We start from the raw sequence: 26,514 nt of genomic DNA on the forward strand, positions 1-26,514 counted from the left end.
AGTTCTTCTTTTGTCTTTTGGTCCCGAATTAACTTCTTTGTTTACTTTTCGTCCAACTTGCTCCTACACATAAGAATGCACGTAGTGAGCTTAATTCAGTACAAAAACTCATGTAATCTCTTATAATCATACAAGTTAAGAGATGAAAGTACACCGAAAAATATATGTTTTTAGCCGTTTATCATATATATGCATGCACAAATTCGAATAAGGTCTTTCTTACATACCAGGCAAACAGAGCTACAATGCTTTCTCCATCTTAATCATTTGAATACCACTAATCAAACGAGAATTGAAGTTTTACTGTATCTAATTGCTAATGTATCAAAAATTGGAAATAAATTTACTTTTTAAATTTGAAGTTGAAGTATTATTTTATAAGTTATACACAAATTTTTAGGAGTGAACCTTCGAATTTAAGAGTAATCCGCGGTCATTTTCTTGAATCAAATTTGCCCAAAACTAAGACAGAGGAAAAAATAGGGGTTTAAGTTATACAATACTAATAATTTAAAAAAATTACAATATTAGTGCACTTTCATATGTTATAGTAAATTATCTACTCCATTTTTCGTGCTATTACATCGTATTTGTTATAACCAATTATAGTACTAAAATATTGTATATTATTACTACACAAAATTTAAACTCAATGTTTTTTCCCCAAAAGTCATTCTTCTCGAGTACAATACTACAATGTATCAAGACTCTAGGTTTCATTCCCGTTTCTTTTTCACTAATATCGAGTACATGCACTAAAATGAAACATCCCACTCAACATTTTAAGTTAATTAGAATATTTTGTGACAAACGAGATTTGCAGTAATATTTTTGTTATGTGTTTCACAAACTAATATGCTGATATATGAATATGATCTTATTATATGTATATATTTAAATTTATTTCTAATTACAATTGACTAGTTCGAGATAGAAGCAATAGATTCAATTTGACTCACAACCTTGTCGATGTATGTCGTTTGCATTTCTAAACCAAACTTTGTTATGAATTTTGGCATAAAAATAAGCACTCAACATTTCCTGTTGGACATGAATGTATCTAAAGTTTCCATTTCCCTAAAGTTCCAAAACTTCCCAAATTTCCATGTTGTGAAGTTCCAATACTTTTTGAAACTCCAACCTAGTAGGAGTCTTGAAGGTTTTAAGTCTAGGATTTTGTAATTACTTGTACATTCTGTGGACATTTTATTTTGTCCTAGTCTTGAAGTGGCTATTTAGGTTAATTCTTCAAAGCTGAAGTAGTTCCATAGCTAATTGGGCTCATAACAAAAGGCCCAAAAAAGAGTGATTCGTAATTGGGCTTCTTTGTTGAGATAACTAGTGGAAATGACACAAGGTAGTCACTTTTAAGCATGTTGTTTAAATATATCCATAGTTTACAATGTATTTAAAGATTAACCAATTTCACTCAAACTTTTAAACCTCAAAATTCAAACTCCAGGATATTGTGTCCTAAAGTTCGAAAATTATGTCCAGAAGTTTGAATCTTATGTCCTGAATTTTAAATTAATAGTTCAGAAATTCAGGACACTTAGTCCTGAATTTCAAATTAGAAGCTCAAAAATTCAGGATACTTAGTCCTGAATTTCAAATTAGAAGCTCAAAAATTCAGGATTCTTAGTCCTGGAGTTCAAGAGTTTAAACCTGAAAATTCAAACTTCATTACATCGTGTTCTAAAGTTCGAAAATTGTGTCTAGAAGTTCGAATCTTATGTCTTGAATTTTAAATTAGTAGTTTAGAAATTCAGGACACTTAGTCATGAATTTCAAATTAGCAGCTTATAAAATTTAAGACACTAAGTCCTGAAATTCCAAATCCAGGATACTTAATCCTAAAGTTTGAGTGAATTAGCTAATCTTTAAATCATTGTGAATTTAAAAGTGGCTATTACTGCACTTCGCTCGGATAACTATACAGTATAGCCACTCCCACATATGATAGCAGAAAAAATATATGTTTTTTATATATTATTATATAATAAAAAATAATATATATTTTATGCATTTTTTTTTGTATATTTTGCTAGCTAATGTAATTACTTTTAGTCGACTGGCCAAATCTTTAACTTGTTTGTTCAGCCCAGGGTTGCCTAATTAGTTGGTAAATCCTTCGCTGGAAATTGCACTTATGGCAATAAACTGCACAGCTAGAATGTCCATTTTCAATGCTTTATCGTATTTAGAGTTGAAGGCCGTCAATTTGAAGTAAATTTACAGTTAGATGAGCTTAGAATTGTTTTTGTTTAGAGTTTTGGTTTCTTTTATTTTTTATTTGGGGGGGGGGGGGGGGGTTCTACGTTTATATGGTAAATGTTTTTCTTATTCTGTAAATGGTTTCTGAAATATATTTGTATTTATGTTGGTGAAAACCGACCTTTAGGTTATTTCTAAATTTCGGAAAAAATATTTTGATTGTTACAAAATAAAGACCATAAAGTAAAGACAAGTATAGAGAGAAACTAATGTATTATTTAATTTCAAACTGATGTACGTAATGAACTGAAATCTCCTTTATTTATAGAAGAAAGGAAGCTGCTTGTAACTGTTACTGCAAGTTGCTGTGTAAGCTGCTTGTAAGTTGCTTGTAACTTGCTACTGCTGTGTAAGCTGCTTGTAAGCTTCTACTGTACTAGATATTAATAATCTTCTACCGGGGATAATATTTATCCATAACGGAGTACCGAAATGATAAGCTTCTTCAGGAGGCTTATGATCAATAATAGAGTACTAAATAAATAAATATATTACAGCGGAGTCTCATATCGATAAGCTTCTTCAGAAAACTTATTCATAATGGAGTACTAAATGAACATTCAATATAATATAATATAATATAATATAATATATATATATATATATATATATATATATATATATAACATTGATGTGATTTTCTAAAACTACACACTATTTTTTAAGACCAAACCTCTTCAATTTTAGCTTTTGAAAAACTTGTCTACATAAAACGGGTCTGACAATCTGCTAGCAAAGCAAACCCGAGTAATCTCCTGTTTGCCCAAACTGCAAAAATCAGGTTATTTTAAGAGATATATCTTTTTAAAAGTATTTTTTTCAAAAGTACTTTTGGTGAGAAATATTTTATGTTTGACCAATTTATTTGAAAAGCACTTATGCACAACAATTAGTGTTTGACCAAACTTTTAAAAACCGCTTCTAAGTGTATATTTTTCTAAAAAAAATGCTTTTCGAAAAAATACTTTTGGAGAGAAGCAATTTTTTCTGCTTCTCCAAAACGGCTTCTGCTTCTACTCAAAAATATTTTTTTTTTCCTGTAAATGTTTGGCCAAAAACTTCAACTTTGAAAAAAAATACTTTTTTAAAAAATATATATATTTTTGGTTGAAGAAGCTTGGCCAAACAAACTATAAATCATGGCCCTACTCGGGCCCAGGGGCACCAAGTAACAACCCAAATGGGCTTGTATAGTAGTATTTTGAGAAAATTTCACTTTATACCTATTAATTCCAAACTATTTACTACTCCTACCCATGCGGCCGAAACTATTTACTACTTCTACCCATGTAGCTCAAACTATTTACCCGCTTATTCTTTATTCTATTAAAATAGCTCTTCTTTCTACACTGAGAATTTGGACGAGGGCACAACTTTAGGTTCCAAATCCCATCTCTCAAACCCTAGCTTCCATTTTACACTCCTAACAAATCCAAATTTGTCTTCTTTCTTCTGAATTAGTAGTAATTTCTTCTTTGGATTTTGACTTGATTTGTTGTTATTAATAATAGATGGATCGGTACCAGAAGATGGAAAAGCCAAGAGTAGAAACACTTAGTGATGCAAATGAGATTCGTATCACCAGCCAAGGCCGCATGAGAAGCTATATAACCTTTCTACACTGAGAATTCAGACGAAGGCACAACTTTAAGTTACCCCTAGTAGGTAATCGATGACTCTATAGGAGCAGAGAAATTTGGGTGAAGACCCAAGATTAAAGAAGGTTTGGTCTTAATTTTAGTAACTCCAGATCCTTGAATTATTTTCTTGTTTGCTATTTCTTGACTTACTTGTAATTTGTTCTTACAAAATTGTTCTTCCATTTTCCTTATATCCTTCTTCAAAAAGAAATTAGATCTGATTATCTCATAAGTTGAGCTCTAGTTTCAATTCTGCTCTACTTTTTCTTGATTGTTCTTTCCCTAGCTCTTGCTCTTGCCTTGGCTTAAAATTTTTATTTTATAGATTTCTTATTTGATTCAAAGTGGGTGTTGTTAAATATTGCTTATAATACCTTCCAGAAGTTCATACTGAAATTTGATAGCATTTGGAGTTGATTGAGTTGGAAATTTCAGCTGAAAATCGAAAAAGAACACAGCTACCCAATAGTATACTGCAACAGTATACAATATGTTGTAGGAGTATATAATTATACTGCAATAGTAAACTATTATAGTTTACAATATGCTACAACGGTATATTGTAATAATCAAAGAAGAACACAGTTAACTAACAGTATACTGCTACAGTATACAATATACTATGAGAGTATATAGTTATACTGCAATAGTATACCAGTATAGTATACAATATATTGTTATAGTATACTGTAATAATATATAATATATTGTAACAGTATGTTGTAATAGTATACAATATACTATAATAGTATACTTATTATCCGTAAATTCACTTGCTTTTTCCCTTTTAATTTGCTTTAAGCTTTTACCCAGCGTGAGGGGCAAATTGAAAATGCAAAAAAAAAATATTATAGTATGCTATATAATGTAATGGTATACTCTTACAATTAGATCCTTTTAGAATGTTTTCTTTTTCTTTATTATATGATGTATGGCGTTTCCAAGTTGATGTTTTTTTTAGCACGCGTGCCTCCGTCCCAAAAAAAATGTATATTTTGTTCGATGAGAAATGCGAGTCTGTTTTGTCCACTTTCTTCATCCCCCTCTGTCAAAATGATCAAAAAGGAAGGTGAGCTTGCTTCTTATTCCCGTGTTTGATCTCTTCCATCTCTGCCTGGCTCGTTGTCACCTATGTTGAAGAAAGGTTTGGAACCCTGTAGAGAATGAAGAGGGGCCAAGGATCTTCCTCTCAACAGTGCTTTTCGAGGCTCCCCCCTGAATAAGTAAGGCCCCGTTAGCCTGGGCGAAGATGGGGATAAAGAGTAAGGATTGAAGCCCCCTTAGCTCTGCCAGGCACTGGACAGGGGTTAGCTCTGTAAATGTGTAGAGCCAAGTGTAGTGTGGTGTAGTAGTAGGCACTTCTAGGCCCCTTCCCGGCTACTGGATCACTCCAGTGCTTCGGGTACTACGGACCCTCTGCCATCCATTGCAGCAGAGCCGTTTCATGAGCGGGGGGGCTAAGCGCAGTTCTTTGAATCAAACGTTGAATGAAATCGATTCTTTTTTAGATATAAAAATATAAATCGGATAGGATAGATAGATGGATCTATCTTTCTATTCATATATATTACTAGAGCGTCCCTTGCCCGAAGATATTTCTGAGGCAATAATTGAGACCCAATTACAAATTGAGCTTAAGATAGAGGAAGCTCTTCGTTCGGACAGGGTTCAAGAAGGTTCCATTTTAGAGAAAAGGCACCTTGTGTGTATCCTTTGGCCACCAATCTAGCCTTCAACCCCTCAACAGCTCCATCAGCTTTTTGTTGACTTTATAGACCCACTTGTAGCCCACTATTGATTTCCCTAGAGGAAGAGAGACTCAATCCCAAGTAGCAAACCATTCTAGTGCTACGATCTCTTTCTGCATAGAGCTGCCAGCAGGGTTGAGATATGGCCTCTGCAAAGGTATCAGGTTAAAAAAGATGGATGAAATTGCAAAAAAGACTCGTGGGAAGTAGACAGAGACTTAGTTGATACAAACCTATGAATAGGAAAACGAAGACGGGTGGATCTACGTACCCCGAGAATAGAAGCTAGAGAACCTAAGTCTGAAGAAGAGTCTTGGTTGGACTTGATTTTACCAAAGATGATGAGAACGTGAACTCACAACCATTTATGCGTTGGAGACATCGTTTCTTATTTTATGCCGAAGCACTTTATAAAGCACAGGCTGAAACAGGTGAAATCAAAGGGCATTACTTGAATGCTACTGCAGGTACATGCGAAGAAATGATCAAAAAAGCTGTATTTGCTAGAGAATTGGGCGTTCCGATCGTAATGCATGACTACTTAACGGGGGGATTCACCGCAAATACTAGCTTGGCTCATTATTACCGAGATAATGGTCTACTTCTTCACATCCACCACTTGCATAAAAGGAATTGAGTGAGCTCTCGCCTAAGAGAAGAGTTTAATAAAGCAGAGAGGGATTTTCCGACAACAAAAAAGCTTTTCTCCCCAACCGGGGTGATAGAATAAAGTATTCTGAAGCCAAATGCTCTTGGATGGGTAGTTGAATAGGGGGATAAATCCTTTTTTCTCCTTTATATTGAATGTAGTCAATCACTTTGAGGTCATGAGAACAAAGAGTCATAGAGATGTGAGAAGTTTTGCTTTCGCTATCGACTGACCGTCCTGTTAGCAGTGCTATACTAGATTGGCACCCTAACTGGTACCTATACAGCTACTCCTTGTCAGTTGCTATATTTTTTCACCTTGAGGCTGAGAGGTTAACTCCCCTTTTTTGTCCTTTTCCTTTTTCTCTTCTCTTTTTGTTTGTTCTTCTCTAGACTCTAGAATCTTGAATTCTCCTTCTTTACCTGACCAATTTCGAAAAATTGGTTTAATCAGTCCAGAGATATCAAAAGAAAAAAGAAAGGGGGGGGTTATTCTGTCAAGAAAAAGGGGGGAATGCACATTTGCTTGAAAATTTTATTGACAACTGATATTATTTCAGTTTAATAATTGAATTAAAAAAATTAACTCTTTGCGTACAATTGTATACCCTGTTGGTATAGCTATATACTATACTGATATCATATGTTAGTTAATATTTTTTGGTTGTATTAACTCCATTTAATTGGTACAATTAATAAGAAGAAAATGAGAAAAAAGAAAAGGAGAAAAGAAAAAAAGAAAGAAAGAAAAGAAGCATAGAAATAAAAAAGAATTGGAGAATAAAGAAAAAATTCCCCACAAAACTACTATGGGTAGGAAATGTAATTAGTTTATAGGTAGAAAAATAAATGGATAGATAAGGATAAATAATTTTATTTTCGAGGGTAACTGTATCAAAACCCCTAGTATTTTCTGATTTTGCTTTCATCATAGTCTTTTCCAGAAAAGGTTTTGCTGGCTCTAATTTTAGGGATTTCTTATATATACAAAACTAGGACAATAATTATCTACTTTAGCTAGGTTTTCCAACTTACAACAATAGCTAGATTTTTTTTAACAAAATATATATAAATTCAATCAAAATATGCAATTTATATATTACTTGTATACAATTTTTGTGTACAAAATCCGGTCCAAATATACAACTAATATACAATTTGTATATAAGTTTTTGGTGTACTTAATATGATCTACTGAGCCGTTGTTGTTGGTGGTGGTGGTGTTGTACTTAATATGGTCAAAAGGCATACAATTTACTTGCAACTTGCATACAATTATGTTAGTTGTATGTATTTATATGTCATTTGTACGTCCGACATACAAAATACATACAATTTATTTATATCTTTCTCTTCAAGTTTCAACCTGAATTTTCAACTAAAATCAACTCGTATTTTCAGTAATAAATCCTTTAATATTGCGATATAAACTTTAAAGAATATTTACAAGTGTATGCAACAACATTTAATCTAATAACTTTTCAAATTCTGACTTTCGAATTCAAAGCTTCAATAGTTTTTAATAACCGTTAATAGAGCTTTTAATTGAGTTTAAAGCTTTATAATACAACCATTTAAAAATTAGATAAATATTTCTCAGAATTAACTATAGGAGTTCGATTATACTAAGCTTCACATAAAAAAATTATTTTTGTTCAAATCGAATGCCCAGTCTTCTAAATCAATTCTTCATGGAGTTACCGAGCAGGGGCGAAGCCACATTACCCTAAGGGTGGTCAATTGACTATCCTTTGTGAAAAAATTAAACTGTATATACAGGTAGAATATTATGTTTGATGTATACAACGTATATTGAACACTTTTTAATGGAGAAATTTTTCGACTTCTTTCAAGTTGGAACACCTTTAGGGAAATTTCTAGTTTCGCTACTGTTACCCGAGATAATGGATGAAATGAGACAGAAGCCTCTTTACACTAGTCTTGAACTTGAAATACTGAAATCAGAAGCAAGTGTTGAGAAGAGGAGGAACGAGGAATATGTGAAGCAATTAATATATTTATGTTAGGTAATTAAATGAGAACTTCTGTAATACTGGTAATTTAGTTTCTTATTATGATATATAGGTATAGGAAGCATGAGTGCAAACAGTTTGATTGAAACAAAAAGCAAAAACAGTTTGGAAAAGTTCGATGCCAGCTTTGAGGAAAAAAGAGAAAAGGGAAAATAAGCCAATTTTGTGCATACATTCGTTTCCAAAGAAATTTTAAGCCAATATATTATAGTAAAATACCTACTTATTATGGAAGTGGGAAAAAAAATTAGTGTTAGACTGGACTTCAAATAAAAGCCAACAATCCCTTGTGGGGGTGGGGGTGGGGGTAGGGGTGGGTGTGGGTGTGGGTGTGTTGGTTTTATTTATTTTTTTAATATTTTGATTTCATCATTCTAAGTGGCTGTCGTTCTAAGCGGTTACCTTTTTGAAAAAAAAAACTCCATTAATATTGAAAAAGCAAATATTTAAAAATAACTGGTGTTTTCAAAATTATATAAGAAGATAACACCTATTTACTTAACCAATGTATAACACTAACAAAAGATTAGACGTGATTGATTAAATATCACGCATGCTAAAATTAATTTTCCCAATGTTGGGATTAAAAGTGGTTCTCACATTTGTAAAACGTACATGAGGCCAAAGTTGGAAAGCGTAATGGCATTAAGAAGAACACTCTACTCCAAACCTGGACTCAAAAACCAATTAAAGGACATCTTATAGACTTTTTGGCCAAGTTTCTAAAACTAACTTATTTTCTTAAAAGTATTTTTTATATATTTGATTAGTTAATTAAATAAATACTTTCTTTAAAAACTACTTCTACGTCTACTCAAAAATATAATTTTCCTTTTAAAAGCTTGACCAAATATTTAACTTTGGAAAAAAAAAAGTACGTGTTATGTTTGGCCAAACGCAACTAAATCGATCATAAAATACTTTGAAACAACGCCCCTCCAAAATTGACTCTTCTTCGTCAACTTTCTAGGCTCAATACTTCAAACGCGATCTAAATTTTCTTCGTTGTCTTTTCTTCGGCCAAACTAATTAAGCAGGAAGCATTAATTAAAGTTTAAGGAATTGAGGAGATCTCTCCTAATTAAATATTTATGAATATTTATATTTTAACGATTTTTTTAATGCAGATACATGTCCAAGTAAAAATCACTAAATTCTTTTGAACCCATACCTAATATTGTAGCTCCGCCTTACTCAGAGGTCTATAATTATTATGATCAGTTTGACTAATTTGTCAGTTTAATAACAACATTTATTTTGAAAAAGAGTCTAACGAGTTCGATGACTTTGATCAATTTAGTTTGGTAATGCTTCCTAATAGTGTGCGGCTAATAAACCATTAATGGTAGGATTTAAGTTATATGTGTGCCTTCATTTGATCCCCAATGATAAAATTTTACTGAATTATTATCGTTGTGTGCCTTCATTTGACAGGTATAATCAAGGGAAAACTCTTTCCTCAGCTGTATTTGTTGCCCTTCTTGTCTTGGCAAATGGTTAGTGGAGATTTTATTTGTATCATTATGTTTTATTGGGTATTCTTTTGAAGGAAGTATTTTTCTTTTTAAAAAACAACATTGTAAAGATATTTTAACTACTAGAAATTCGGTCAAAATCGACGGCGGTCAATCGATCGAAAAACCAGCCGAAGTCGGTTGATTTTTCAAAATATTTTAATTTTTAATTTTTTTCCTCGGTCGGTTTCTTTTTGGCTCAAAAATACGAGAAACTATTTTAGAATCCCGCGAAATTTATTTTCTAAGAAACGGACCGAAATCGGTCAGTTTTTCATATAAAATAATTAAAACTAATATTCAAAAAACCGACCGAAATTGGTCAGTTATTTCAGTCAGTCATTTTAAAAATCCGACCGACTTCGACCGGTAATTTTATATTTTTAATAAAATCGATCGAAATCGGTCGGTTATTTTCGCGCGAAAATGAAATTAAGGAGTACAAATAAATTAAAAGAATGTCTTAAACCAAAATGTACCAATAGTCTAGTGGTAGAATAGTATCATGCCACAGTATAAACCCAGGCTCAAGTCCCAGACAGTATATTTTTTAATTGCATAATTAAAAATACCGACCGACTTCTGTCGATTTTTTCGACAAATTTTTTCTTTTTGGGTCATTTGTGAAAATTAATTTACCGACCAAAATCACCTTTTTATATCATGAAAAAGTTTCACAACATGTTTCAAAACACAATATCAAAAGTACTTTTACTATGCAATAATATTTTCTGTGTTTTTTAAATTTCGTGTTTCGTCAAAATGGTAGATAAAATGAAACGGAGAGTAGTAATTTTCGAAATTACCTATATGATTTTTAAGAATCCGTTTCTACAATGTGTGAGCTCCGTTTGGGCATTCGGAAAAGTCTAGTACATTAGCCAGCCAACTTGAAGGATTTAAAAGAGAAAAGAAGCAACAACAACAACAACAACCCAGTATAATTTCACCAGTGGGGTCTGGGGAGGGTAGTATGTACGCAGACCTTACCCCTACCCCGAGGGGCAGAGAGGCTGTTTCCAGGAGACCCTCGGTTCAAGAGAGCAACAAAAGACAATATATTAGTACTATCAATAGAGTCATAATAAATAACATAAAATACATAATATAAAATACCAGAATAACAACAATATAAGAAATATAGGAAATACGAAAAGGATGGAGAAAAGGGTGTGAGGTATACTAATATCCAACCTACACAGCCCTGCATCCGTTACCGATCAGTGGCATCCTAAGACTAACTCCTAAATGGCTAGTGTTACTCCAGTGCACTGTAGTAATACTCACAGACTTCTCCCTAATCTACCACCTTAATGCTCGACCTCCACAATTCCCTGTCAAGGGCCATGTCCTCAAAAATCCTAAGTCGTGCTAGGTCCTGCCTAATCACCTCCCCCCAATACTTCTTAGGTCTCCCTCTACCTCTCCTCATGTCCACCACAGCCAGTCGCTCACACCTCCTCACTGGCGCATCAGTGCTCCTCCTCTGAATGTGTCCGAACCATCTGAGTCTTGCTTCCCGCATCTTGTCCTCCATGGGGGCCACGCCCACCTTATCTCGAATAACTTTATTCATAATCTTGTCCATCCTTGTATGCCCGCACATCCACCTCAGCATCCTCATCTCTTCTACTTTCATCTTCTGGATGTGTGAATTTTTAACCGGCCAATACTTGGTCCCATACAACATAGCAGGCCTAACCACTGCTCTGTAAAACTTACCTTTTAGTAATTGTGACACTTTCTTGTCATACAAGACTCCCGTTGCTATACAAGACTCCCGTTGCTAACCTCCACTTTATCCACCCTACCCCTATACAATGTGTGACATCCTCGTCGATCTCCCCGGTCCCCTGAATAACTGACCCAAGGTACTTGAAACTACCCCTCTTAGGGATGACTTGTGAGTCGAGCCTCACTTCCACTCCTGCTTCCATCGGCTCGGCCCCAAAGTTGCACTCGAAGTATTCCGTCTTCGTCCTGCTCAGCCTGAAACCTTTAGACTCAAGGGCATGTCTCCAAACCTCTAGCCTCTCGTTGACGCCGCATCGTGTCTCGTCAATTAGGACTATGTCATCAGCAAATAACATGCACCATGGCACCTCCCCTTGAATATGATGCGTTATAGCATCCATCACCAAGGCAAATAGGAAAGGGCTGAACGCAGACCCTTGATGCAACCCCGTAACAACCGGAAAATGGTCGGAGTCGCCTACTACTGTCCTAATTCGAGTCTTAGATCCATCATACATGTCTTTAATTACCCTAATGTAGTCAACCGGGACCCCTTTAACCTCTAGGCATCTCCATAGGACCTCCCTAGGAACCCTGTCGTACGCTTTCTCTAGATCAATAAACACCATGTGGAGATCCTTTTTCTTATCCCTGTATTGTTCCATCATCCTTCTAATAAGGTGGATAGCTTCTGTGGTAGATCGCCCCGGCATGAACCCGAACTGGTTATCTGAAATGGACACCGTCCTTCGCACTCTCATTTCTACCACTCTCTCCCAGACTTTCATGGTGTGACTCAGTAATTTGATACCCCTATAGTTGTTACAACTCTGAACATCGCCTTTGTTCTTATACAACGGAACCATTGTACTCCACTTCCACTCTTCAGGCATCTTATTAGTCTTGAATATAATATTAAACAACCCAGTAAGTCATTCCAAGCCTGCTCTACCCATACACCTCTAAAGTTCAACCTGAATTTCGTCTAGCCCGGTAGCTCTGCCCCTCCTCATCTTACGCATTGCCTCCATGACCTCATCGACCTCAATGTCCCCACAATAACTTAGTTCATGTGGGCTGTTGACATTCCTCAATTCACTTAGCACAATATCCTGATCTCCTTCTTCATTTAGAAGTTTATGAAAGTAGGTCTGTCATCTCCTCTTAATCTGGTCATCCCCCATCAAAACTTTGTCGTCATCATCTTTTATGCACCTCACTTGGTCCAGATCCCGAGCCGTCCTCTCTCTCACCTTAGCTAGTCGGAATAACTTCTTCTCCCCTCCTTTATTCCCTAGTTCCTCATACAGACGAGCAAAAGTTGTCATCTTAGCCTCCATTACTGCCATCTTCGCCTCCCTCCTAGCTACTTTATATCTCTCACTGTTCGCTCTCCTCTCCTTCTCTCCAGAGCTCCCTACGAACCGCAGGTACGCCGCCTTCTTCGCTTCCACTTTATCTTGGACAACTGCATTCCACCACCAGTCTCCTTTGTGGCCACCGTTGCGGCCCGAAGATATCCCTAACACCTCTCTCGCCGCCTTCCTTATACAATCAGCCGTCGTCAATCACATAGTGTTTGCGTCCCCACTACTTCTCCAAGCCGCCATTGCCGATAATCTAAATAGTTGTTCTTCCAATTGTTTAAATAAAAATAATCAATATATATATATATATATATATATATATGTGTGTGTGTGTGTGTGTGTATGTGTGTATAATCGTGTAATATTAATGTATAGTCTATGAACACCGTTTAAAAAATAAACAGTAAATCCAAGAGAAAAAATTGTGGACTATAAATATGTATCATCTTTTGCCATAGAGAGGTCCTATGCTGGTAGAGCTCTAGTTAATTAAATTGAACCATAGGTTAGATATATCGTTCTGTTCCCATCTATTAGTATTTACTATTTAAGTAATTAGGCTATTAAGAACAGCTTTCTAATATTTCTGCCTTACCAAATGGCTAAAGTTGTGCTACAAAACTTTTGGGAAAGAAAAAGTTTGGTGGACATCTCAATCCTTTACGAAAGGAATTTGGGGAAGTTAAATATTTGTTCAGTCGGCTAAAAATAATTACATTTGCTAGCTAATATTCAAAAAATATATATATTATATATTAATATTTAATAAATATATATTTTATCGGTTATTATTTTTAGAAGCAGTTATACTGTATAATTTTCTCTCGGAATTAAGCAAAAACAACCTCAATTTTGTTGTAGCATGTTAATATTGATTCTTCTCTTTCCCCGCCTCTTATTTCTTCACCACTAATCCCTCAAGAAATCCATTTTTATTTCTGAAAAATAAAGGTACAAGTACCCTGTTTTAAGAATAAAAATAAAATAAAAAACTAATGTGAGAAGGCAGCAATTAAGCACATGCAATGAACTAAGGGGATTCAATTGAATTCCCTTCGTTTAGAAAGTTATTTCTCCTCACTAGAATTAAGCAAAAATATTTATACATATATAGAACTTTTAATTCCCTTAACTTATAAAAAAATATAGATTCAAACCTTAAGTGTAACCTTCTTTTATTTTTTTTAATATCCTTGTCAGAAATCTTAATTTCGCTACTGACAATTGGAGAAACTGGCCTTTTAAGTTATGGCTAGAGTTTAAATCTCATTGGATATTACTCTTACTTTTGAAACTTTGAGAAATGGCAAGACATGACAAATATATCGACTAATATTTGGGGCCTGTTTTGTTTGCATAGTTTTGTTTTGTTGGTTTAAGATCGACAATAAAATTATTTGGAATTTTTACATTCCTATGACACATAAGAAACTTTATTACCCTCAATGTTTAAAGTCTGATTTAATTACATTTAATATACCAAATTACCAATTTTATACCATAGTGTATTTTAAGGGCATAATTAATGCAGCATATATCCCTCCTTAATTCAAGGTACCGTATATCTCACCCCTCCCACGTTTCTCTCTCCCAAAACCTCACCCTCACCCACGTTTATGTACTGATACTAGGCACCCCTGGTTCAGGGGGTGAGGAGCCTTCCAGATCTTGCCTCATAATATCAGGTGATGAATCATTTATAGCCTTCTGAGACAAAGCATCACCTGCTTGCATACGACGATTCAATTCCTCCAATTTAGCAAGAGCTTTGGCTTTCTGTTGTTTACTTCGTTCTTCCTCTTCTTTCTGTAGCTCATGTAAGGCACGCTGCCCGACTAACTCTTTCATCTTTGCACGCTAATGAAAGCAAGTAGCATACATTAGATTAGATAAAGGGAATAAACAAGTAACTGTCGGATCATGGATAAGTTAAGAGTAAAAGGTAAACATACTACATGCGCCGTGAAAACAGAGCATCTACAATCAGAATACAAATAATCTACAAAATATCTACAAACTGGGTACATTGAATTTTAATATCCCAATTCTCATTCAATTGTAGCTTAATTGGTATTTTCGACATAATTGCGTTTTTTGTAGAAGATTTTGTAGAAGTTTTAGTCGTTTTGGATTTGTGAAAACAGAAAATAATGCATCTACAATCAGAATACAAATAATCTACAATTTATCTAGAAAATATCTACAAACTGGGTACATTGAATTTTAATATCTCAATTCCCATTCAATTGTAGCTTAATTGGTATTTTCGACATAATTGCGTTATTTGTAGAAGATTTTATAGAAGTTTTAGTCGTTTTGAATTTGTGAAAACAGAAAACAATGCATCTACAATCAGAATACAAATAATCTACAATTTATCTACAAAATATCTACAAATTGGATACATTGAATTTTTATATCCCAATTCCTATTCAATTGTAGCATAATTGGGATTTTTGACATAATTGTGTTTTTTCAGAAGATTTGTAGAAGTTTTAGCCATTTTTCATTTGTGAAAACAGAAAATAAAGTATCTACAATCAGAATACAAATAATCTACAATTTATTTACAATTTCTGCAATATGTCTTCTTCTTTTTCTTTGAGTTTCAATCTGAAATTCAGTCAAAACCAAGTCTAATCTTCACCAAAACCCCTCAAAATTGAGATATAAACTCCAAACCATATTCCCGATTATTTTCAACAACACCCAATCCAAACAAATAATGATTTTTGAAAACCCAAATTTGAATTCAAAGCTTTCAAGCTTTTTAATGGATGTCAATGGTGGAATTGCTGCTTTCTTTTCATTTGCTTTGTATTACTGAAATTTGCGATTGAGAAATAGAGAGAGATGTAGAGAGAATGTCGACGAACTGAGCTTTTGCAGAACTGATTTCTACAATTTGATTCGAATTTGTTGACGATTTTGTCTTTTTTTTTTATTTGTGGCTTAAAGAAAAATATCGAAGAACAGAGTTTTTGCAGAAAAGAGTCTATGTAATTTGATTTTAAATTGAAGATATAGGATTTGCGTTTCAAATTTGATCTGAAGGTCACTAAATCAATTAGAATATTTTGTTCCTAATTTGTAGCGCATCTAATTAGGAAGGAATTAGCTCCTAATAATTAGTATTTAATGAATGCTATAATAATTGTAGAAAAACTGTGAACATGACAGGTAAATATGAAATTATGCACATTTTTTGTAATAAGGTTTCATATATGGTATAGAAAGGAAAAAGTTTCAACTTATTTTCCTATTATGTTTATCACATCAGATTAATTATCAGTATCTAAGTTAAACTCGAAATGTTCAAATAAAAGTGATTAATATTTAAAAATTAAACAATCAGAGTCATATTTATACTCAAATTATCAAAACAAAATATCAAGGCACTTACCAAATCAAAATAAGCCATCAAATATATAAAGAAGTCAAATAACGTTAGGTAACATATTGTCTTTTTCAAAAGGACTTTTGATTGGGTTATGGTGCCAACCAGGCTCACCAAATAAGGAAGGCTTAGTACAAAATAATGCAATAGTTGGTAAAGATACACAAACATACTGAAGTATCACATTAAAATTAATTGTTGTATAGCTTAATCACGAATTGATGCATCATTGTGTTATTCCTTGCACTTATTTATCATGCTAAAGAGAATTAGGTTTGTCTCCTAATCAAAATTTAATGATTGAAAAATCTCTTTTTTCAAAACATTAGGTAATGAGGTTTCTAGGGATTGTGATATTCCCAATCAGAGACGGAACTATGATTTAAAATTTAAGGGTTCGGAATTTAAATTTTTTAAGTTATTATGTTTAAAATTAATAATTTGTACTTATTCAATAAATTTCTTAAAACAAATATATGGTTTTGACAAAAACCATTAGTTCGACCGAACAATAGGTTCTACTCTCCCTCCACCTCAGTTTCCAATTGGTTTTTAACTGAAACCTGAGATTTCTTTGGTTTGCTTATATTATGAATAAAATGCAAAGTTTCAATGAACAAAAAAAAATGTAATTTAGTCGTCAATAAAAATGATATAAAAATCATAAAATATCAGAGTTCAAACCCAATAAACACATAAAAAAAAGGATTTTTACATTCATATGCCATATAGTAAACTATATTTTCCTAAATGTTCATATTTAGTAAATTACTCTACCTATACAAGTTTTGTTTACAAAATATATACATTTCACCTTAAAAGGCTTTCAATCTATTATTAGTGCCTTCAATTAAAGGATTTAGTTACACCATTTTCCTTTTTTTTTCCTCCTCTTCTCTTTCCTCTTAAATCGAACATAAAACTAACAACTTTCGACCCCTTATTGAATTGAATTGCAGTAGGCACTGAAAGTCTAATTCTTCTATCTCTAAGACCCCTTATTGTGCAGACTTTATTGTGTCTATCTTTTTTACCAAAAGTACGCGAAACACGTACAATTCTTGGATTTTTAAAGCCTCCCCACTACCTTGAACTTGTTGATGTGGTAGCCTTTGAGGTCAATTTACTGTTGTTGGTTCCACCAGATTCTTGCTTCGCCTGAAAACTGTTTCCACTTGAATTCATGATATTATCCGTCGTTCTTCATCCTCGATTTACAAAAATCAACAACTAGAAAAGAAAAAGAAAAAAGAACATTAAGCATCAAGTAGAGGATAGAAATAAAATTAAAATTAGTGATCTGATTGCAAATTATGCTTCACAAAAAGGAATATAAGGAGATATCCAATCACGAGAACAATATACGGGTAAAAATTCTTGTGCAGATTCTAACTTATGTTCAATTTTTATAAATTTCGAGCTGTGAAGATAATTAGGGTTGCTCTTGGTGTTTACAACAAATTGAACCTCCAAAATAACTCTGCTAAACCAAGACTTGCCGAGGATGACTAATATCTAGCTGGAGATAAGAAATTAAATTATCTACAACTTATCTACAACTTACATACAATATTTATACTCAGTTATATACAACTACAACATCATACAACTTAAACATAATTTTTATACAATATGTCTTTTGTATATTTTGTTTCTGATTTATACATAGTAAAAATAAATTTCATACCACTAATTATATATTATACAACTTATCTACAACTTTCACACATTATTTCTACTCAGTTAAATACAACTACAATAACATACAACTTAAATATAAATTTTATACAATATGTCTTTTGTATATTTTGTATCTGATTTATACATAGTAAAAACAAATTTCATACAATTAATTATATATTATACAACTTATCTACAATTTTCGTACATTATTTCTACTCAGTTATAAAAAACTACAATATAATACCACTTAAATATAATTTTTATACAATGTTGTGCAACTTTCATACAATAGTTAAATGAATAAAAAAATAAATAAACAAAGAATGCAATTTTTCTACAATTTCTGCAATATATGTATGTCATGTCTTCTTCTTCTTCTTCTTCTTCTTCTTCTTCTTCTTCTTCTTCTTCTTCTTCTTCTTCTTCTTCTTCTTCGACGAGTTTCAATCTGAAATTCAGCCAAAACCAAGTCTAATCTTCACCAAAACCCCTCAAAATTGAGATATAAACTTCAAACCATATTCCCAATTATTTGCAACAACACCCAATCCAAACAAATAATGATTTTTTAAAACCCAAATTCGAATTTCAAAGCTTTTTAATGGCTGTCAATGGTGGAATTGTTGCTCTCTTTTCCTTTGCTTTATATTACTAAAATTTAGGATTGAGAGATAGAGAGAGACGTAGAGAGAAATCTCAATTTTTTTGCAACAACATCCAATCTAAACAATGTCTTTTGAAAACCCAAATTCGAATTTAAAGCTTCAAAGCTTTTGTGATTGAAGAGGAAATCGTGGGGTGTGGTTTGATACGTGTGTGAGGGGGTGAGATTTGGGGAGAGAAACTTGGGGAGAGTGAGAATATACGGTAGAGTTAAATTAGGAGACTAATTAATACCATTAAAACTCCTAAAATATACATAAATGGTAATTAGATATATAAAAGGTAATTATATTAAAAGTTAAGCATGGAGGGTAATATAGTTTACTATATGACATATGAATGTAAAAATCCCAAAAATGGTAGGTGCAATGAGTCATGATCACCATATATAAAAAATAACATCTCTATCTGGTTATTAATTAAGGATTACTAACAATATTGAATTAATTATGCCTTAATAGAAGATTTTTATGCAATGTTTCATTATGTATCAATGAATAAAGAAAAAACAAATGTTACAATAAGATTGTAATTTTCGCTCTTTATTGAGAAAAAATTAATATAATAACTTTAAATTCTTAGTTTTGTTTTCCTATTTCTAACTAAAATAACTACCACTACTTCTTGAACCTAACACAATGAGAGTCCAAAAAGAAATAAAAATTGTAATCCCACTCAATATACACACCATATCTAATCTTTTTTCTCTCCTTTGTTTCCTTTCCCTCCATAATTTCCTTAATTCCAAGAATTTCTCATACCTTTCTTTTTCTTCTCCTTCTTTTCTCTTCTTCCTTCCTCCTTCCATAGCCTCTTGTAAAATTACCAAACTATCCTTCCCACATAAAACTTTCCCATCCATGTCCTCCATTTGCATGCTCACTTCCCTCACGTGCAATTCACCTCCTTCCTTCCCTTCGCACGTGACTACTATTCCGCACTGCACCAACCCTCCTCCGTCGCCGGCGTCGGCGCCAGAAGCCATCACCGTCGAATACCGGACCTTCAATTCTCCGGTTAACCAATGTCGCCGGACGGATACCGGCTTCAAACTCGACATATTCACAGCTCGATTTTTCTTTGGATCAATTAAAATCCAGCTCAATTTCATATTCTCCTTTAAACGTGATTTGCATATTCCGTCATCGCCGTCGAATTTCACCGGCGTCGTTACCGTCTCTTTATGACCCAAAAGGTCAACTCTAAACGGCGAAGTCATGAACCACCCGCTTTTCGTCTCAGTTTTCACTACTTTTGAGTATAATAAATTTTCCTCAAAGTGAATATCAACAGCTGATATCAACTCCGATGTTAAGAAATTTCGGTATTCGGTACGACATATATTAGTATTATTATGGTGGAGGATGGCGGGAAAGGAGTCGGAGAAGAATGACCGGTGACCGGAAGGGAAGGTGGAGATGGCGTTTTGGACTAGAGGATTAGAGGAAGATGGCCAATAAGAGTTGCAAATTTTTTGCCAGAGAATATCATCGGAACAGAGATTTTTAAGTTGTGAAGAAGCGGAACTGGTGGAAATAAGAGTTGGGCCGTCGAGTTTGGTTAAGATTAGGATTTGTATGATGTCGGGATGGACGGCGGTGATCGCCGTCCTTCCGCCGTCGTCAGACGTGGTGGTGGTGGTGGAACAAGATGACATGAGAATATGTTAACTAACTGTATAATATAATATTTTTTGGTGTAGTGAAAAATAATGCAAGATTTTGGAGTTTGAATGGAGGTTTTATATAGGGGTTATGGCAAGGGTTTAATCGTACGTGTATTTAATAAAAGAAGAAAAAAGAAAATGAGTAGTCAAAACCGGCATCTTAAAGGTCTTTATCCATTTATTTCCCACAAAAGTATTATAAATATCTACGTGTGAACTATTTGGCATATGGAAATTATTAAAAATATTTTAAACGCGCAATAATTATCCAACGGCCAACAATGTGCAAGAATAATCATTTTGTCTTTTCTATAAAATCTGAATTTCTCTGTAAAGGATCTTCTAATTTTGTTAGATTCTTAAAAAACAATGGGGTAAATGTTGCTTCAAAATTATTACTATTATTATTACTACTATTTACTAGAACTATAACTGTAGGCTATTTCTTTGGATTAGTAGTTGGTATTTGAAGTCCATTTAATTGGCTGACACAGCCGAATTTGTGCTAAGTTGGCTCGCTAAGCGGTAATGAAAAATTCTTTATTTTCTAGTCTCAAAATTGAAATAGTAGCAAACAAAAACTTAATTAGGTTTATAATTAAAAGTAACACTTATATTTGAAAGGAAGAAGTGTATTATATATTATTGTTGGATAAATATGAGGAATTTCATAAAGCACTACAATTTAATGGCTAATTATTATACATAACTATAGTATGCCTAATTACTATACATTCGTACCTACTGTTCAATTGTTACCAGCTTGTATTAAGACGTTCAACGAATATAGTATGTGTACGCAATGAATGCAACCAAAGCGAAATATCAGGATGTGTATATTCGTTCGCGCTACATGAGTGTGTATATTCATTCGCACAATAAATATAACCAAGGCAAAATACAAAAATATAAAAAAATAGAATGATGTCGAGTCAAATTGAACTACCTATTCCGGCCGGGGAGAACATGCCATTCAACAGGGAGATTCTGAAATTGCAGAGGCTTGGTTCGATCAAGCCGTTGAGTATTGGAAATAGGCTATAGCGCTTACTCCCGATAATTATATTGAAGCGCATAATTGGTTGAAGATCACGAGACTTTTCGAATAAAAGAAGATCCCGTTTATTTATTATCCTTTATTTAGAATCTTAGTCTATTATTTTTGATTTTTCTATTTAGAATTTAGATATTTGTTATAATTTATTGAGACTTAAGCGGATGCTCTAACCAACTAAGCTATAATAGCTTGTTGCTCTTTTCTTTAAGTTCAAAACAATTGATGTCTTGTTTCAATATTAAATATGAATGTGCTATAACATTAAAATATATTATAACTACTAATGGTAATTTTCTGAAAGTATAACTGCAAATAATAAATATAATATATATTTGTTGTGTCGAAATATCTGGGAGCAAACATAATACTTTTCCAATGACCCAACTCATCCCTTTTTTAGGGTATCCTTTCATCAATGAGAAGATCAAATTGTTTGCACGAAGGGCCACTTACAACAAGTTGAGGACGGCTTTTTGGTCCACAAAAGCTTTTTGAATATTCAAGTCAAGCTGAAGATAGGATTTTAGAACAATTTGAGAATCATATCTCTCTAAATATGTAATTGACTTCTACATTTTTGAAAATTTTACAGCAATTTGTATTTTTTTATCAATATAAAAAACGTTTACGTCACCAAATTATTTAAATGCCGAATACAAGTAGTTATTTCTAGTGAGCTTCAATCACTAACATAAATAAAAGAGATACAAAATCTATTGGAAACGATCAAAGTACACTAAGAATGTAAAAGTATTTAAGTTATCATTTACTCATACCCTAACTTATTTGTGTACTGAAGCTTTGTTATTCAGAGAAGGAACCAGGATTTAATCTTATAAGTTCTGAATTTCAAAACACGATTTCAGGTATTAATAATCGGATTTTAAATTTAATATTTATACGTATCTAATAAATTTTAAACATCAAATACACTTGAGCAAAATTTATTGAGTTCGATCAAACTCGTAGGTCGAGTTATGTCTCCGCCCTTGCTGTTATTGTATCATCTCATATTAACTAAAATATTAGAAAGGGATGTTTGTGTAAAATCTACTTAATTCCTAGATATTTATTCGACAATTTGCTAATTTCTTTGAAAAACAAAATGAGGAAATCACTTAGAAGCCGCAAAGGCTGTCCTTATCAAATTAGTTAGATACAAATTGCAAAATTAGAAGGAAAAAAGTGTAGTAGTAAGGGAGCTGAATTCTAGAAAGCTATGAGGAGTCAAATATGGGGGCAGCATATATATATATATATATATATATATATATATATATATATATATATGGGGGCAGCTAAATCTTACATAAGCTTTTATAATGTCAATCTCTTAACTGACCTTATCTATATCATGCAATTCAAAATGGTACACGTATAAAGATGGCTAGCAATCTTGTCACAAAAAGTTCCACATGTTATTTTAGAATTCTATAATTAATTATCTAGACAAAATGTTGACACAAATAGATTTAAGATTCTGACTATTAAGTGATCAAATAACTTACATATATTAAATGTGTGAAAATACTAAAACAAATTAAGCAGAAAATAAAAATAATTTCGATAATTAGTTTAAGTTACGTTAAATGTATGAACCTAACATATTATTGTAGGGTACAACTGAATATTCTAGTAAGAAATTCAAAAATAGCCAGATTTACAACTGGTCGTTCAAAAATAGCCCAGTTTTAAAGTAATCGAATTTTAGCCACTTTTCATGTAAAGATAAATCTGAGCGAAAATACTGTTCAAAACCCGAAAAATACGCCAGTATATTATACTGGAGTTCCAGCATAAGTATGCTTGAACTCCAGCATATTATACTGGAGTTCCAGGATAAGTATGCTGGAACTCCAGCATAATATGATAGAGTTCCAGCATAAGTACACTAGAACTCCAGCATATATAATATACTGGAGTTCAGCAAGTATAATTGTCCAGTATAATATACTGGAGTTTGGAGCACCGGTGCTCCAGTCTCCAGTATATTATACTAGAGTCAGCAAAGTATACCGGTCCAGCATAATATGCTGGAGTTCATACACATGTGCACCGAACTCCAGTATATTATGCTGGACCGGCCGCAAAATAGTGGCTATTTTTCATTGACTTCGTAAACGCTGGCTATTTTTGAATGACCAGTTCGAAAACTGGCTATACCGTGCTATTTTTACAATATTCTATTAGAGTTGTTACTGGAGTACTTAATTGGGAGAATTACATCCCTTGTCACATGGCCCAACAACCCATCAGAAGATAGCCCATGTTTGAAGCTCTTACACAGTATAGCCCAAGTTGTACATAATCTGAAAATTAATTTTCACCAGTTAGCCCACCACTTATTTCTTCGTTCCCTTTTTTTCTTCGTTCCTCTTTTTTCTTGGTTCTTCTTCTCATTCCCATGTCAGCCTTTGCACCACAAAATTTCTCTACTATTGTTATTCTCCTTCAATTCTTTTTCAGATTTCAATGGTTAATTAAGGATTTGAAAAATGAAAGTTACCATTACACGTGGTTCGAAGATTCGATTTCAGAAATTGAGTTTTCCGATTTGTTCGTTGTTTAGAATGAGTGTTGTCTCAATTGACTGGAATCATCACGATGAATTAAAAACTTAAATTTCAAGTGATTTGGAGTAGATTTAGGTTATATTTGAGTTAAATTTCAGAAATTGAGTTTTTCGATTTGTTAGTTGTTTGGAATGGGTGTTGTCTCAATTGATTGGAATCATCAAGATGAGTTCAAAACTTAAATTTCAACTAATTTGGAGTAGCTTTAGGCTATATTTGAGTTAAATTTTAGAGGATGCCCAAGGAAGAAGAACACGTGAAGCTCCATTGATAGGATTCATTTGTATAATAATGTATAATATTATATAAATAGTACATAATAGTATATAAACATAACTTATACACTATTATATCCAAGGTTGATACATTATTTACAGGTATTTGGTGAATTTCTCGCATTTTCTTCTTCTTCTTCTCATTCTTTTTATACACCTATATACATAGTGTATCAAGAATATTTTCACTCTGTCATTATACATCTTTATACACTTTTATACAACTATATACATATTGTACCTCTTTGTATAAAAGTTATAACATTGTATAAAAGTGTATAAGCATCGCTGACAAAATTTTTGTACGATTTGCACTTGCAATTCTTGTATAAAACTAGTCCAGATCTCCAGCAAATAACTTCAAACATTGTATACAACATACTTAGACTATTTCTAATAAGTTCAAACAATACACACTCCAAATTGCTCACAAAATATCGAAATTTAACAAGATTAGCATTAAAGTAGATGAGATTTTAGGTTTCTCGCGTTTGTTTTTGCGTTTTGCAGTTGTGATAGGTATGTATAAACCTGAAGATACACAAAAAATTTTAAAAAAACAGAGAAGTATTGGTTATGGAAGAAGGCACGAATGAGTGTTGACTGAATGGGGAACTAATTTTTTTTTCCAGTTTTGTTTGCATATGATTCTTTTTCATTAATTAAATTAAATATTAATGGTGAAAAATGAGGAGAGAGCTACAATAAGGGTAGGTAGGAATAAGTAAGATTGTTATAATTAGAGGAAATGGGAAAAGAAAAGATCTTATTGATATTTGGCTACACATTTGCAAACTTGTAATTGGGCTAAAATAGTGCAAGGTTGTAACGACCCTATGAGCACCAAATTTTTGACAATATTTAATTTTTTTGTCACTTCTTCTATGTAAATATTTTAGGGGGTTTTAACATACAAATTTTTAGCTTTGTTATACTTTTTATTATAGGTTAAAAATACAAAATTTTAGAAGGTGAATTATTACTATTAATATTATTTTATTTTTATTCTTATTTTTAAATAATAATAAAAAATCCGAAAAATATTATTTTTTTTAAAATTTTCGGGAGAGATTTAAAAAATAAGAAAGAGGGAAGTATGGAATTAAAAAAATAAATAAAAGTAGGTGGAATTCTCTTTTAAAAAAGTAAAAGAAAGTGAAAAATTAAAACAATAAAAGTAAAGTTTTGTGGAATTTTTTAAAAATAAAAAGTAAAAGAAAGTTGGAATTAAAAAATAATATAAAGGTAGCTGAAAATTTAAAAAAATTTAAATTAAAATAAAGTAGAATTTTTTAAAGAAAAGTAAAAGAAAGTGGATTGTTTTTTTAAGAAAAGAAAATAAGTGGAATTCTCTTTTAAAAAAGTAAAATAAGTGGAATTCTCTTTTAAAAAAGTAAAAAAAGTGGGATTTTAAATAAGATAAAAGTAATTAAAGTTGGAATTTAAAAAATAAAAGTAAAGTAATGTGGTAATTCTTTTTATAAAAAAAGAAAAGCAAAATGTAAGTGGGATTTCTTTTAAATAAAAAATTTAAAAAATTTTAAAAAAAATCTGAAAGTTTTTGAAAATTCTCCTATAAATAGAAGAGAAATATTTGAAGAAAAAAAGAGAAGAGAAGAGGGAAGAATATTGAGAGAAAACAAATTTTTTCTTCTATGCTAAAGAGAATTTCTACTAGTTTTATTCTTTCTACCTATTTCTTTCAACAACAAAAAAACATATAGTCATTCATTACCTTGTTTAAAAACAATACCTCAAAAACAGGAGCTAAATCACACCAAAAATCAAATCCAAAAGCTTCAAACTCAATTTAAAAGATAGCCCAAAATACTAGCCCGAAGAGGTCGAAGTCGAGTTCGGTTCGAAAGGTTTCCGCTCGTTGCCTCTGATTGTGGTTCATTTGCACATTAAATTTGATGGTTGTTTGCTCCATATGTATTGAATAAGATCTTCATCTATAAAAGGTTCATTCTTTTCTTAACCAATGTTTCCATTATTTTTCTTTCACCGTATTTCCTTTTGATTTGTATATTATATTTTGGTTATCTACCAACTTGAAAGATATGAACAAAAAAAATGAAGGAAGAGCATCAAGAAATAGAATTCGTGAAAGACAGAATGAGTTTCTTCAATGAGATTGTAGTTCATAGGGAAAGATAGGAAAATGTATTCAAAATGGAGAGAGAACGATGTAATAGCTTGGATCCAAATTAAAGGATGTTAAGTCAATAGCAAATTTGAT

The 26,514-nt window shown here is 32.6% G+C and overlaps 2 protein-coding genes across 2 annotated transcripts; both read right to left on the reverse strand.

Annotated features, from left to right (window-relative positions):
- Window positions 1-5,733: 5,733 nt before the first annotated feature.
- LOC138881564 (uncharacterized) lies at window positions 5,734-17,540 on the reverse strand. Its single transcript, XM_070161798.1, has 5 exons — window positions 17,443-17,540; window positions 14,914-14,935; window positions 14,631-14,815; window positions 12,845-13,136; window positions 5,734-5,811 (listed from the first exon to the last, which is right to left on the reverse strand). The coding sequence occupies exons 1-5, from the start codon at window positions 17,538-17,540 to the stop codon at window positions 5,734-5,736; spliced, it is 675 nt and encodes a 224-aa protein (XP_070017899.1).
- A 1,615-nt stretch (window positions 17,541-19,155) lies between these two features.
- LOC104235797 (F-box protein At2g27310) lies at window positions 19,156-20,423 on the reverse strand. Its single transcript, XM_009789620.2, has one exon. It carries the CDS (start codon window positions 20,356-20,358, stop codon window positions 19,300-19,302), a length of 1,059 nt encoding a protein of 352 aa, XP_009787922.1. The 5' UTR covers window positions 20,359-20,423; the 3' UTR covers window positions 19,156-19,299.
- Between the last annotated feature and the right edge of the window lie 6,091 nt (window positions 20,424-26,514).

The sequence above is a fragment of the Nicotiana sylvestris genome, chromosome 11 (assembly GCF_000393655.2).
Source record: "Nicotiana sylvestris chromosome 11, ASM39365v2, whole genome shotgun sequence".
NCBI classification, from domain to species: Eukaryota; Viridiplantae; Streptophyta; class Magnoliopsida; order Solanales; family Solanaceae; genus Nicotiana; species Nicotiana sylvestris.

Coding starts and splice junctions, on each gene's coding strand:
- LOC138881564 (XM_070161798.1), bottom strand. CDS start 17,540: ATGAATTCAAGTGGAAACAGTTTTCAGGCGAAGCAAGAATCTGGTGGA. Junction 14,936..17,442: donor ACCACATCAACAAGTTCAAG/GTAGTGGGGAGG, acceptor TTCTGATTGTAG/ATGCTCTGTTTTCACGGCGC. Junction 14,816..14,913: donor GCTCTGTTTTCACGGCGCAT/GTAGTATGTTTA, acceptor TGCTTTCATTAG/CGTGCAAAGATGAAAGAGTT.
- LOC104235797 (XM_009789620.2), bottom strand. CDS start 20,358: ATGTCATCTTGTTCCACCACCACCACCACGTCTGACGACGGCGGAAGG.